The sequence below is a fragment of the Danio rerio genome, chromosome 3 (genome assembly GCF_049306965.1).
Source record: "Danio rerio strain Tuebingen ecotype United States chromosome 3, GRCz12tu, whole genome shotgun sequence".
NCBI lineage: Eukaryota > Metazoa > Chordata > Actinopteri > Cypriniformes > Danionidae > Danio > Danio rerio.
In genome coordinates, this window is record NC_133178.1 from 43,226,576 (window position 1) to 43,242,950 (window position 16,375).

Here is a 16,375-nt window from a genome sequence, read left to right on the forward strand (position 1 = left end):
TTTAAGGGACCGTTTAATATGGATTATTTAATCATTCTTACTGTTAAATGAACGCAAACACCTCACTGCACGACAGCTGCGCACCTTCAGCAAACCTCCAAATTCCTGCAGCTTAATAGTTGTTTATGAGCGCCAAAAGTGGCAGATCTGTTCAGCGAAATATTTGACTGCATGTCACCGCATCCCAAACAATATAACTGAAGAAATGTCCACTGTGCTGAGCGAGAGCGCTTACTGAACACCACACACCACAGCATCGATGATGTAATCGTGCCCAGGACCGAATGTAATGTGAGTGCGGGCCGTCGGGGGAGATGGGAGTGGCGACAAGCGTGCTTTGGCCCGGTTCAAGGCAACTATACCACCTAAGGTGCGTTTTGCATTCACACACACAAGCGTACCGCGCCAAAGCCCAAATAAACCCACCTCTGGCCCACCTCGTCCAACCAGGCCAGGACCGGCCAAGTGAACCGTGTCTGAGCCCGATTCAGAGCACTCACACTTCTTAAACAATACGGGAAACAGGCCTGGGCACGGTTCGGATAGCATAGTGTGAATAGGCCGTAGATTACATACCACCAGTACGATATTAATAGAATATTACACATGTATTTTGAAAAAGTGATGCAAGTGCTGAGAAGTGGGTCATCGTGAAAAAACTAAAACTAAGACTTGAACACAGACAAGCACACACAAACTGAGAATGCTGGTTTATTCAGTACAAATCAGGACCACCAAAAGCTGACAGAAAAGCTGAGCTCTAGGGATCGCACATAATGCCAGTGCTGTAGTGGGATGAAGAGGACGTCCCCAGGACAGAGAACACACTCCTCATAAGAGGCTCTACTGAAATCTGGAAACTTCACCAGGTCTGGATTCTCCACCTCCACCTGGTGGGGGAAAACAAACTGTTTGTTTTTTAAAAGTTTTATAATGTACAACAATGCACAGTGTAAATAGTTTTTTTAAGTTACACTAACAGGGGTAAAAAGGCAGATTTTATGCCTTTTAATGAGTTAATTGAAGTACAGTATGAAAAAGATTCAAAATAACACTACAGTAATCACAATTAGTGTTTCATTTGCAAAGTTATCTGCGTTTATCGGCTCCTGATAATTTTATAAATAAGTATTGCATGCAAAATCAACTAAATTTGTCAATTTTGAAACTCAAAGATTGCCTAATTGTTTTTCATTATTTTTATAATTGTTACTGTAATGTTGGCGTCTATGTTTAAATAACAATATAAACAACATCTTCTACCTGACTGGTGTTATGGAGTAGCTGCGACTCGTGTGGATACAGACTTTTTGTTTCCTCTGGGCTGTAAAGCCGGATGTATTTTCGTCCAACCACCTGACATTCAAAAACAAAGCCATAATGCCATCAAAGGGGGGGGGGGGGGGGGGGGGGACCATCAAACTGCCTTGCCTCTCAAATGCCAGACGAACCATTTGGCTCACGTTTACCTGTGCCAAAAAATTCTGTTGAGGATCCTGATGAAGAGGAGAGACAGTCCCTCCAGGCCCAAACCAGGCATTGATTGTAATGTCATCCTCATCTCCCTCTCCAAGACAACAATAGTCTGGGATACGAATGTCTTCTTTCAGCTCTGGAACCTATGAATGAAAAATCGGTGAATGGTAGCCAATGTTACTGCTATTGTATCTGCATGATGTTACAAGTCAAATGCTACAAATAAACGTACACACTAAAATAAAGGTGATTCAATGCAATTTGTTTATTGTCATGTGCACAGTAAGGAAACATGCTTCCCTGTACAATGAAATTCTTACTTTGCCGTCCACAGTGAAGTCATACACGACATACACATATGTACACAGAAGTGACGGAAATGTAACTATGAAATGTAAATATATAAATATGTCTGAATGTAAACAATATATAATACTGATTGTGGAGTAATATAAACAGATGTATGCAATGTATAGTCTTAAAATTATGCTTATTATGCAAAAAGTGCCAAGTGCAATTGACTTATGTATATTTATGAGATTTATTTTAATCCATGCGCTTTTCCTCTTAACTAATAGTTTTTCATAGTGGAAACAGAGTCTTTAGATTGTTAAAATCTTCTTATTGGTACCCATAATGATTCTATGCCATCACCGTAAATATAAAAAAAAGTCTTGTAAACATTTATTTTTAAAAGTGAAGAACCATTTTCAGCAATGTTATTAAAGGACACCTATTTTACCCTCCTTTTTCATATTTGATATAAGTCTTTTGTGTCCCCAGAATGTGTCTGTAAAGTTTCAGCTCAAAACACCCTTCAGATTATTTAATATACCTTTTTAAATCTGGGACATTTGGACATTGTAGCTGTTTTTGTTGACTGTGCCTTTAACGCAAAAAAGCTGGTTCTCCGTGGCCATCAATAGTTATGTTTCCATCCAAAAATGCGAATAAACTTTATGCGCAAAACTGGATTATCGCATAAAAGTTGTGCGAATGAAGCATCGTTTCCATCCAACGAGTCAAAGCGAACAAAATCGTCACTTCCTGATTAACTGGCGCCAAATATCAACAGTAAAAACTGCATTTGCTGCAGTAGGAGAAGCTGCATCAATCTTTTCTAAATGAATGCGCCTCAGAAGACAATCCTGACAAGAAGTGAGCGCGCAGTGGCGTTTGAAAGTGTCAGACGCGGAGCACAGGCGCTCTTGATTCTGGAGGTCATTAATAATATAATAACATTAATACTGAAATGGTAAGGCGTTTTATAATGATCAAAACAACATTTCAGATGTTTTATAATGTGCTCAGCCTGACGTTTTATCCATTCACACACATTTTAAGCATCACGTGATCTCTTTTGACAAAATCACATGACCTTTTTTAATGCGCATGCTGGAGCTTGTGCGGTAAAAGTGTTTCCATCGCAGTTTATGCACATTTTTTCTTATCGAATAAAAAGTTTATTCTATCCAGTTAGTTTGTTGCGCATTTTTTTATGCGCATTTGCAAAATAAAATAAACAATTGCATAAAATAGGTGGATAAAAAAACATAGCTACTGTGCGTGCCATAGCTGCAGAGATCTCGCCGATGTGTGTAGCCTTTACATAGATAAACACCATAGTGACAGACAGGAATGAAGTAGATCTCCCTTACTACAGTAGGAACGTTCCCAACTGTTATTTGATATATTTGTTGTGGAGTTAATTCAAGCCTTTCTGCAATGATGAGTCTCACAATAAGTGCATGCAAACACCCCACGTTTATCTTTGCACTGTTTTTGTACGACAAATGTGACAGGATATACATTAATTTATGGACATCCGTTATGTTAATGTACAAAATAAACCTGATTTAAGTTCACAAACTGGGATTTGAAGCGTTTTCTTTTATAATTGTACTGACATGCAGCTGTGGTGATAAATTACGTAGCGATTTTATTGTATTTATTACAAACATGCACTGTTTTAAAAATATTTTAAGGTTGTAAAACTCATTCTTGATCACATTTGATGATGACTGATGAACACAGAGAGCTGAACAGATCTTTTAATCTCAGTTGCTTTGCGCACGTTCCATCTTGTGGACATGATTATGTGCGTTACTATGGAGACATGTAATTCGCGTCTGTCAATCAATTCGGTGGGCGAGGAAACTGCAATCCTACGTCACGTTGTTGTGCGCCTCAATATAGGAGGAATTTGGATCCTATTTTAACGTCAGATAATTTTTAAAAAGAGACTTGCTGTGTTTCTATCCCTCCAATTGGACAGTGGACACACTATACCTACACGCAGTTCAGTACTTCAGCTAACAAAAGATGATGATCATCATTATGCCCTTTAAATCAATAATAAATAAATTCTTCCACAATAAGTGGTTTTATTCTTTTGGAAACAAGATTTGAGGTTGTAAAACATTTATCTGTTGTGTATATTCTATTGAAATGCACTTCTAACATTAGAACGAGGCAGTTATTCTCATAACAGAGAACTCTGTAAAAAAACCCGGAAGTTTCCCTGGGGCTCTTACAATAGTTTTGCATTTTTATGACTCCTTCGTCTTCCCCTTGCCTTTTGAACTGGAGTGACAAAGGGTAGATGTGAAAATATTCCCTAAAGAAATGAGACACCAGGACTATACTGTTACACACCATCACACATTGTATAATCATGAAATAAGCATGAAACTGTAAGCACTGTTCAGCTACATTGCATTAATCTATTCATAAATGAAAATATGACGTGGGACTACCGTGCAGTCAGTTACTGCTTTAAGTGCAACACTAGCAATATTTAATTTTATTGAAGTACATAAAAACAGCAGGAATAAAAATCCACACACAGTTAATAAAGGGTTCAAAAGTCTACTGATGAATATTGATCATCAGACTCAACAAAAAGAGTGGAAGTGCTAAATGTGTTTAAATGTTTTAAATTTCTTGGAGGAATTAGAATGCAGGTGTGCTGGCGAACTTTACAATGGGGAAGAGCATTTGCATGAAAATGTTTTGGACTTTTGCACGTTTTTGTGACCTCCGATGATGCATCAATAATGATTTTGAGGTATTTATGAACCCTACATAACTGTGTTTTTTACTCTTGTTGTTTTCATTCATCGTCTCTGATCTGTTAGTTCATCAGGCGCAGTGCATTTTCTTTGACTTTTGAAGAACATATCCATAAACATGAACACAAGTTATAGTAAAAATAAGATTGGATCCGATCTAAACTCTTCCTTTCTGACAGCCTACTCTGGTCTGATCAGTCAAATGGCCCAGTTTGTTTTGATTAGATGATTGCTTAAAGGGAAAGTGCACCATGTACTCTACCTGACAAAAGTCTTGTCGCCTATCCAAGTTTTAAGAACAACAAATTAATTTGACTTCTAGTAGATCATTTGGTATTAGAAGTGGCTTATTCATTCATTTTCTTTTCGGTTTAGTCCCTTTATTAATCCGGGATCGCCACAGCGGAATGAATTGCCAACTTATCCAGCACGTTTCTACGCAGCGGATGCCCTTCCATCTGCAACCCATCTCTGGGAAACATACACACACTCATTTACACTCATACACTACAGACAATTTAGCCCACCCAATTCACCTGTACTGCATGTCTTTGGACTGTGGGGTAAAAAGGAGCACTCGGAGGAAATCCAGGCGAACACAGGGAGAGGCTCTAACCCAGCCGAGGCTCGAAACAGCGACCTTCTTGCTGTGAGAAGGCAGCACTACCTACTGGGCCACTACATCGCCAGAAGTGGCTTACATGAAAATCAAAGGCCTCTAGATTACACCGTTCCAAAATAATGGACATGTTCATGCCTTAAATTTTTATAATTTAATTAGGACTGTAAGGTCTGACTTTGCTTAGACAAAAGTCTTGTCACTGAACAGAAATAATGTACAGTATAGAATATAAAGTCATGGTGCAGTGGAAAAATTTTTAATATTGTGCTTGACTCCTTTGAGCTTGGAGGACTGCATCCATACATCTCTGCAATGACCAAATATCTTTCTTAACTCATCTGAAATGGCAAAGAAAGCGTTCTTGCAGGACTCCCAGAGTTCATCGAGACTCTTTGGATTCATCTTCTATGCCTCTTCCTCCATCTTACTCCAGACATGCTCAATAATGTTCATCTCTGGTGACTGAGCTAGCCAATCCTGGAGTACCTTGACCTTCTTTGCTTTCAGGAACTTTGATGTGGAGGCTGATGTATGAGAAAGAGCGCTATCCTGCTAAAGAATTTGCCCTGTCCTGTGGTTTGTAATGTATTGGGCAGCACAAATGTGTTAATACCTCAGGCTGTTGATGCTTCCATCTACTCTGCAGATCTCTCGCACACCCCTATACTGAATGTTACCCCAAAACATGATTTTTCCTTCACCAAACTTAACTCAATTCTGTCAGAATCTTGGACCCATGCGGGTTCCAACAGGTTTGGTTTATTCCAATAGGTCTTTTGCACTACTTGTGATGATTGGGATGCAGTTCGACAGATGTTTCATCAGAAAAATCTACCTTCTGCCACTTTTGCAAATGATCAACTAGAAGTTATTATTTGTTGCTCTTACAACTGGGATTGATGACAAGACTTTTATCAGGTAGTGTACCCACACTCAAGTGGTTCCATACATTTAGGAAATTCTTTCTTTGGCTGAACACAAAACAAGATGTTTTGAAGAATGTTGACAATGATATTAATAGTAGGAACAAAAATACCATGGAAGTCAATGACTGCTTTTTACAGCATGCTTCAAAATAGGACAGCGCGTTATTGGAAAAAATGTCTTCACTGCAGTATATATTTCAATATAAACACAATTTCACCAGATGACATGAATGGCTCCTTTTGTAAATAATTATTACTTTTAAAAATAATAAATGTTTTAAGAATTGATGATATATGTTTATGATATTTGGTGGAGTCAAACAATATTCAAGAAATGAAATTAAATAATCACCATATAACATAATATTAATAATAATAATAGTAATAACAACACTATTTTTTCATTAAAAGGTAATAATAATGTAAAATTATTCTTTAAGCTAGAAACTTAATGGCTTAAATTTTCCTAAAATGCTTTCACATGCCTTAAAAACAATAGCAAATCATATACATCAAATAATAAGGAATTCTTTCATGCTAAGGTTAAAATTTGTAAGGTTTGCTAAGGTTAAACTCTGTTGTTAAGTAATGTCTGGTCAACTATAATCCCTGTGATTGGACTACTGCAGATTTACACATTACAATATTCATGCTAAAATGAAATATTGTGCAGCCCTACCAGAATAACTTGTTTCGTGTTCGAAAAAAGAAAGAAACTCAAACCGGCTCAAAACAAGTAAGAGGATGACTAAATGATGACAGAATTCCATTTTTTGGGTGAACTGGCCCTTTAAACCACTGTGTCAGAAAGCAAAAACTTAGCTCAGCTAAGCTCTTCTCTCAGCACTTGTAAACACAGTGACTACATTTACACGGACACCAGTAATCAAATTATTTGTCTTAATCTGAATAAGACAATAATAAGATTAAGGTGTTCACATGAGTTGCTTTTTGAATGTTCCTTTCATGATCTAGTTTTACATGTTATAGCACGTAATACGATTAACATCATTGCGTCACCACATTTTCTCCGGAGCTCATGTAATTTCGGGAGTTTCATTTTTAATTTGTCGACTTTAAGTGCAGTTTGGCACTTTCACTTTCATTCAGGAACATGATCATGCATGCACTCCATGATGACAAACGAGATATTGGATGCGAGTATGAACTGCTGGAAGCTTTTAATGGAATTTGATACCGCATTAAATGGCCTATAGGGAAAAAACACTTCTGCATTTCGCAATGCTGGAATCTCCTTTACTGGAATCTCCTTGTGCTCCTTTACTGACTCAATAGGTTACGGAAAATAGTGTCAAACAGCTGTGTGTGTATGGACTATCCTGTTGCAAAATGCAGTGAAAATCCTACATGATGGTAATAGTTTGATTGCGGTGTTTACATGTCCGTACTGCACTTATTCCATATGTCTTAATTCGATTACTGTTTAGTTTGATTAAGACTTTAGTCGGATTAAGGTAATCAAAAATCGCTGTTTACATGGTAGACTCTTAATCAGAGTATTGTCTTAATCATATTAAAATCGGATTATTAATGTCCATGTAAACATACTCAGTGATATGAACACTAACGATGCTGTCAGTTTATCAATCTGAGTCAGAGTCCTCTTCTCTTCTGAGTCTCTTCTCAACATGAAACTTTTCCAGGCCTCAGCTACAACAAGTGTTTGAGGGTCAGGGTCGGTCAATGATGACTATAGACTGAAATCAAGCAAATGTGCGTATATTGTGTAATCACTTACAGATCTTTTCTTTCTTTTAGGGACCAATTACTCCATTAATCCTGCACTTTGATCTTTGCAGACCCTTTACATTCACAATCATCTAAATTATGCACAAAATGAAAGGCAAAATCTGAAAAAGCATAATAGGGTCAGTTAAAAGGTGAAGTGTGTAGTTTCTGCTTGTCGAGTGGCATCACATGCAATTGTAACTGACCTGATCAAACAGCTGATGCTGAGCCAAATATCCCACTCCATCTTCCTCCTAAAAGCAAATAACCTAAAATAGCTTTTACAGACAAAACAGCCACTTTAGATATACAAAAATACAGTATTTCAGTTGCTTACGGTTCCTGTAATGTAGCGGTCTATAAAGTCATTCACTGTAATGAGCTTTTGTGACCACTCTTCGTCTGTGTACTTGGATCCCACTTCAATCGGTACCGTCCGGCAGCCGGCGACAGTCCTTAAATAGTCTATGCTTGGAGAGAAAGCACAGTAAATCTGTGTGTGCAGATGTTTTAAAGCACAGGTGTCAATTCCAGTTCCTGGAGGGCCGCTGCTCTGCACAGTTTAGCTTTAATCATAATTAAAGGCACCTGATCAAAAGTCCTTCAGGCTTGTTTGAAACCTACAGATAAGTGGTTGAAACAGGGTTGGAACTAAACGCTGCAGAGCTGCGGCCCTCCAGGAACTGGATTTGACACGTGTTTTAAAGGATAAAATCATATAAAGCTAATTTTATAAGTACCTCCATGGATGCTGAGTGAAAGCTGGCCAGTGGTCAGTTATTCCCTCTATGATCACAGGCTTCTTAGAATCGAGGAAATCTGATCTGAAGCGCTCCAGAGATGGACAGTGAATCCTGGGAACTTCCTTAGTGGGGTTTAATACAGGCTCGGATTTACAGTCATGTTTCCTTTTCTGTTTTAGAGAAAATTTATAAGTTAATAGAGTATAGCTAAGTAATGCAGAGCAATAGCATGTTTTTAGATAAACCTTTTTTTTGTTAGTTCTGAAACTAAATCTTTATTAAACAACAACTGATAGAAGTTGTTTCTAATTTTAAATAATAACCTAACTTATTATTTAAAAATACATATCATTTTCTATTTTTTACACGTTATCTTATCTTTGTATGTAACTATAACAGAAATAATAATTGTTTATATTTATTTTGTGCTTTTTTTGGACTCTCAGCACTTTACATATTTTTGGGTGGGGAATCTCCTTATCCACCATCAGTGTGCAGAATCCACCTGGATGACGCACCAGCAGCCATATTGCAATATATGAGTAAAACACCTGCACACCACACACCAGCTGATTGATAAAGCTAATTATGATATGGGGATGATTTTTTTCAAAAGACATCCTGGAATTATTAACAACCATAGAAAGTAAGAACCTTGGTTTAAAGCTTAATCTGAAAGATGACGCTCACTGAGCAGTATAAAGTCTCCAACAAATTATACAGTCTTTGTAATTTTACAGGAATACTCCAGAACTAAAATTACTTAATCCGTTTAAGTAAATACTTTGTTAATTAACTGAAATAAAACTAAAATAAAATGTCAATATTAAATGGAATTGAAAACTAAACTAGCAAATTACAGTTAAATTTATGAATGATTCATTGGCAAATAACTGAAAATAAAGTTTAAGTATAAAAAATACTAAAACAAAATTAGATATTTGAAGCTAAAAAGAATTATAAAAAACAACTAAGAATATATAATGAATAAAAATTAAATAAAAAACGACAAAAACAAAAACTCAGTTTTACAACAATACTCGTTTTCAGGTATCTGAAATGTAAATTAAGCAATTATGCTTATTTGATTATTAAAATATGTACATTTGTAATGATTGTAGTTGTAATAATGTATTAACACATTACTGTCCTAATTAAATAATTAAAAATCAAGGCATGATCCTATTTTATTTTGGTAAAATAAGTGTTATCTTTTGCATTTTATAAATTTATTATTTAAATTTATTATTTATTATAAAAATATATACATATATATATTCATAAATTGTCCTTCAGCATAGTCTCCTTATTTATCAGGGGACACCACAGCAGAATGAACCGCCAACTTTTGCCGTTTTACAAAGCAGATGCCTTTCCAGCTGCAACTCAGTACTGGAAAACATGCACACACCTCACATTTACACACATGCACTATGGCTAATTTAGTTTATTCAATTCACTTAGTGCATGTGTTTGGACTGTGGAAGAAACCGGAGCACCCAGAGGAAACCCATGCGAACACAGGGAGAACATCCAAACTCCACACAGAAATGCCAACTGGCCCAGCCGGGACTTGAACCAGCAACCTTCTATCTGTGAGGCGACCTATACATGTATATTTTATCTGTAAAGAAGCAGTCAAACAGCTTTTAAAAGAATAGTTAGAAAACTCAATCATCTCTCTTTATGTTACAAACCAGTTTGAGTTTCTTTCTTCAGTTTGAACACAAAAAAGATATCTTGAAGAAAGCTGTATACATGTAACCATTGATTTCCACAGTATTTGTTTTTCTAAGGAAGTCAATGGTTACGGGTTTCTAGCTTTCTTTAAAATATATAGATTCAATTCAATATCAATTTACACAAGAACAAATCTCAAACATGTTTGTAACACATAAAAGGATAGATGACAAAATTTTCTAACTTCTTTTTAAATCCGTTTGACAGCTTCTTTGCAGATATCAGATGTATGTACAGTTAAAGTCAGACTTATTAGCCCCCCTTAGAATTTGTTTTCTTTTTTAAATATTTCCCAAATGATGTTTAACAGAGCAAGGAAATTTTCACAGTATGCCTGATAATATTTTTTCTTCTGAATAAAGTATTATTTGTTTTATTTAGGCTAGAATAAAAGCAGTTTTTATTTTTTAAAACATTTTAAGGACAAACAACTTCTTTTTCTCGATAATTTACAGAACAAACCATCATTACAATAAGTTGCCTAATTCCCCTAACCTGCCTAGTTAACCTAATTAACCTAGTTAAGCCTTTGAATGCCACTTTAAGCTGTATAAAAGTGTCTTGAAAAAATATCTAGTCAAATATTATTTACTGTCATCATGGCAAAGATAAAATAAATCAGTTATTAGAAATGAATTATTAAAACTATTATGATTAGAAATGTGTTGAAGAAATCTGCTCTCTGTTAAACAGAAATTGAGGGAAAAAATTAAATAGGTTACGAATAATTCAGGGGGGCTAATAATTCTGACTTCATCTGTATTTGAGTAATTCTATGCAAATGTCAACATTGCCATGAAAAAAATTAAGTTTACACCAAAATACGGTAACCATTTCTGGGTTTTTAGTTTAAGTATTTTACAGTACTTTAGGAATACTCATAAATGCATCGGTCAGTGTTTTCAAACTATTCTATTTGATTTACAATTTTACATCTATCACATCCATAATAGAGAGATGTCATCCATAATGACAATTTTTTCTATCATAAAATCATTTTCTTTTATAAAATAAAATAATTTCTCTTATCCTTTTGATTATCATTGTTTCTTTTGGGTTGTGCAGAATAATTCACAGAATTTCTACAAAGTATTTTGTATACTGTAAACTCGCAGACTTATTTTGTCACATCCATAACGCATGTTTATTTTCCACATTTACAGTACAAAACATGTTAACAGATTTTTTTCTGCTCCTATAACACTGTGGTCAGTTGTTCTGGAAAATACAAACAGATGTTTCAATATAATGTTAACATATACCTTCAATGTGAATTTATGTTTTGAGTTTTTACTGCGAATAACACATCTATAACGCTGGAATTGCTCATATATATTTTTTATGTTATGTTTGTTTAAAATTAGTAGTATTATATTATTTTGTCTTTATTACTTCAGGCAAATACTAATAAATATAAACTGACAAAAGACAGTTGTATTTATATTAATATTTGGTAAGCTGTAACCGACTTCCTTAGAAAAACAGACAGTGAAGGGTCGGTGTATAATGACATGACACTGTATTATCATTTTAAACGCTGACTTCAGGCATGACAGTGGTACAGTGGGTAGCACAACTGAATCATAGCAAGAAGGTCAGTAGTTTGAGCCTCTGCTGGGTCAGTTGGCACTTCTGTGTGGAGCCGGGTTTCCTCCGGGTGCTCGACTTTCCCCCAGAAGTCCAAAGACATGCTGTATAGGTAAATTGAGTAAGCTAAATTGTCCGTGGTGTTTGTGTAAATGAGTGTGTATGGATGTTTCCTAGTGATGGGTTGCAGCTGGAAGGGCATCAGCTGTGTAAAACATATGGCGGTTCATTCCGCTGTGGCAAACCCAGATTAATAAAGAGACTACCCTGCTGAAAAAACCATCTTAAACCAGCCTATGCTGGTTGGCTGGTTTTAGCTGGTCGACCAGGCTGGTTTTAGAGGGGTTTTGGCCATTTCCAGGCTGGTTTCAAGCCATTTCCAGCCTGGGTTTAGCTGGTCAGGCTGGGAGATGACCAGCTAAAACCAGCTTGACCAGCCTAGCCAGGCTGGGAGCCCAGCCAAAACCAGCTATGTCCAGCTTAAACCAGGCTGGTCAAGCTGGATTTAGCTGGATTTAGCTGGTCATTTTCCAGCCTGACCAGCTAAGACCAGGCTGGAAATGGCTGGAAACCAGACTGGAAATGGCCAAAATCCCTCTAAAACCAGCCTGGTCGACCAGCTAAAACCAGCCTAGGCTGGATTTTTCAGCAGGGTAAGAAAATGAATGAATGAAGCGTTCACCTTTGAACATGGCTCTTCGCTCCACTCTGCTTTGTTTGGACTCGTCGTTTTAATTTTATTCCTCAAGATGCCAACCAGTCTTTGCAGAATGTTGTCCATGATGGCTGCTCCCATCAACAAACTCATGTCACACGTCCTAATGGCCTCCTGAATGATGTTTTGAGGTGGATTTCCATGACATAAACTTAATACTTTGAACAAGCAGCCATAAGAGTAAACTCTCCTCCACTCTTTGTCCACATCTCTCCATGTGCCAATGTTGAGCTTCTCCCAGGAGTAATCTATAATGATCTGGGCTCTTTCGGCAGAAACTGGACAATCTGCTTCACTGTACAGCTGATCTCTGGACAGCTCGAGACACTTCAGCACACTGAGTTCAATCTTTTCACTAAAGTCAAGAGGAAATTCAGACACAGTCGAGGGCAAAACAGCCCGAATATCTGTCCAAACCGAAGCCATGAGAAGTATTCAAGACCACTTATATTCTCATATTTCTGATGTGTGATCTGGTGAAAAGTTATCATAGGTGTAAATAAGTTGCTAAGGAGAGGCTGCTCATTGTATTAAGATACGAAATGTCGTGCATTACATTTCATATTCGTCATGATACATGGTAAACAATAAAAATACCGTGTGCACGAATAGCGTAGACGTCGTGATAATCTGTAAAATAAGTTAAAATGAAAGTATTACAGCGACATGCATCATCTACAAGAGGTTAAAAATACCGCCTGGTTTTCATGTCCGGCTAGAAACACAGAAAACATACAAGGTTCCGCTCTGAAATTCATTCCGAGAAACACTTACCATGAAATTACCATGATATTAATAAGTAGGACAGGATACTTGTGAATAGGGTAAAAATAATCTTCTTTTTAACACCATTTTGTTGAAGTAAGACAGGATATTTCTTTTGAATAGGGTAAAAAATCATTTTGACATTAGAGTGAAAGGGTTGGGGTTTGAGGATCTCCTATTTTCATTTAAAAAGAAAAAAGAAAACGAACAACAAAAAAAAAATATATAGGTATGAATAAATTAATCAAATAATTTTTATTAAAATGTGAAGTTTGATATATGTAAGCTAAATAACATTTTGGATGCTTTTCTCCATTAAACTGGAAACATGCCTTTAATGCCTCCTCTCAACCAAAATACTAACCACCGTAATAATTAATTAAATAAATGTGCTGTAAATAAATATATAAAAGGATTATAAATAAAAGATTCTAAAAATGGTCTGTGTATGATTTAGAAAGATGTGCTATTAGCGACACCTGTGGTCGATAAATGAATAGCAGGCAGCAATTCTTTAATCTTAAGTAACCAGTTGATTCTGATAATGACAGAGGTGTAAAGAGTACCTCAAAACCAGACTTGAGTAAAAGTACAGATACCTTACTGTAAAAATTACTCCATTACAAGTTACAAGTCACCAATTCCAATAAGACTTAAGTATTAAAGTATCCAATTTTAAAAGAACTTAAGTATTTTACTCATATATGTAGGTTCAAAGAACACCAAGAAAGGTTTCATTTCCTAATATAGAAATTACATTGAACACCGTAATGTTTTAAAATGGCAAAACAAAATAGATAAAAAAATAGAACAAAAAGTCTCAAACTCAAATGTTTAAAAAGCCACAAACAATAAAAAAAGTAGTAAAACGTAGTAAATAAAATTCAGCGCTGACTTTCATGTGATTCACCTCTTAGTATCAAAGGGGGAAATACTTTTATTTTGAGTAGTTTTTCAATTGATTAGGATGTTTTCTCTGTATTAAAATTAAACAAAGAGGAGCAATGTTATTTTTCAAATTAGTAAATGAATTCAATGAAAAATACATCACAAATAGCTATGTCGCAGTGGATTTTGCCATATCAGTAACTATTAAGTTCACTAAATTCACATTAATCTACCATTAAATAGTCTCTTACTTCAATGTGTTTTCTCAAATTTGACGATAAATTCTTAAAAGCACTTATTTTCATGGTTCGTGGCAAACAACGTAGACACTGCATCCTGTAAAAGCCATTCTGTATATGCAAACATTGAAAACATGTCTTTCAGATAAGGCCATGGATGGTCATCAGTGCTGGCACTGCTTGATTTGCTGACTTCGGCTTCATCATTTGCTGCTGCCATGTCGCTAATTAAACACCTGGTATTAGGCAAGCTGCTAATTCACGTTCCTGTGATTTAGCTCATAAATAGCATACAGTATCTTCAGCATCCTGCAGATGACGATTATCGCCTCGCCTGCCCAACAAATTGGCCGTGGTAAAAGATAAAGATGCCGACTTGTCGCGCATCACAATGTAACGAGTAACGTTCAAATGCAGTGGAGTAAAGAGTACATATATTCAATCAAAAATGTAGTAAAGTACAGAGTAAAAGTTGCTTTTATTTTTAATACTCAGTACAAGTACAAAGTAGCCAAAAAATACTTAAGTAAAGTAAAGTCCATTTACTTAAGTAGCCTACTTTACAGCACTGGATAATGAACATCTAGACAGACACTGATGACGACAGCAATGTTTAGGAGGGAACAAACATGTGCTGCTCTCATTCCAATCAAAAATGAAATAAGCACAGACTGCAGGTCTGCACAAGAAGTTTGGCCATGTAGAAATGGTGGTACACAACTGAGCATGGTTTCTCTAAAGTTGTTTTGCCCTTCACTATTGTCAACTGGTGAGGTTTGTACCTCGCCAATATCATTTATAGTGTTTTTGAAATTACTGAACCAACAGACAGGAGCCTGATAGAAATGCTCAATTTTCAAACAGCTTTGAGAGGATTTGAATCTGATACACACACACACACACGCAAGCACGCACGCACGCACGCACGCACGCACGCACGCACACACACACACACACACACACACACACACACACACACACACACACACACATATATATAAACAATTAAATAGGTAATTATATTTTTCGAATGAATAAATCTAATTCGAAGTGCAAATGTTGAAAACTAAGTTGAAACACTATAAATGACTAAAACATTGGAATATACTCTGATTATTATTCGTTGTTGTGATTTAACTCACTTGTATTTATTATTTCAAATTCTAAAAAATAAATGAATACCATTTTTAAAAAAACTAAAACTCGCTGGTCTAGTCTGGTGGTGAGGTGTGTGTAAAAACAGTAAGGCACCATCTGATTAGTCAAATCTGGATTTAAAATATGCACGAGATGCACAGATGCTTGGAAGGTAAAACAAATGTAATTTGTTGCACCTCTCTGCCATGGTGTTATCATAGTGACACTTTTGGCTGTGGCCGAGAGAGCTTAACCTGCTGCAGTTTAAGAAAACACATGCAATTACAGAAAACGCCAGCAAATTAAGAAAAGATCTTTATTTGAGAGCACACGTGCTGCAGTTTCTTACAACGCAAACAATTTACGAAAACATGCTGCATTATTGTCACACTTGCAAAAAGAACTAAACACAACAGAAATGTTTCAAGGAGACCCTAAAATGTGATGGACAAGGCTATTTAGGTTAAGGTTATGCAATACAAAAGACACGAGAATCTGGATGGGAAAACAAACAAACAAAAAAACTCACCTTTCAAAGATCACCTACAACTTCACTGAGCAATAGTCATGGCACAGCAGGGTGTCAACTTTTTGGGTCCCTTTTGTGGGCGTTTCATGAATTGCTTGCGTTGTGAGAAAATGCAGTGTGTTTTTTTTTTTTGTGTATGCGATGTGACGATTTGCAGCATATGGGCTGTCAGACAGATGAAGAGCTTT

The 16,375-nt window shown here is 36.2% G+C and overlaps 1 protein-coding gene across 5 annotated transcripts; it reads right to left on the reverse strand.

Moving 5' to 3' along the window:
• Nucleotides 1–695: 695 nt before the first annotated feature.
• Nucleotides 696–13,354, reverse strand: kdm8 (lysine (K)-specific demethylase 8). Of its 5 annotated transcripts, NM_001109869.2 has the most exons (8): nt 13,227–13,352; nt 12,597–13,102; nt 8,585–8,757; nt 8,182–8,314; nt 8,051–8,098; nt 1,470–1,619; nt 1,264–1,356; nt 696–890 (listed from the first exon to the last, which is right to left on the reverse strand). In NM_001109869.2, exons 2-8 carry the CDS (start codon nt 13,053–13,055, stop codon nt 726–728), a joined length of 1,221 nt encoding a protein of 406 aa, NP_001103339.2. In that variant the 5' UTR covers nt 13,056–13,102; nt 13,227–13,352; the 3' UTR covers nt 696–725. The 5 variants fall into 5 exon arrangements, 2 of the variants coding, with proteins under 2 accessions (NP_001103339.2, XP_068072685.1); XR_012398565.1 differs by having other exon boundaries at nt 8,182–8,309; nt 12,597–13,354; XR_012398568.1 differs by having other exon boundaries at nt 8,051–8,113; nt 8,182–8,309; nt 12,597–13,354.
• Nucleotides 13,355–16,375: the final 3,021 nt, after the last annotated feature.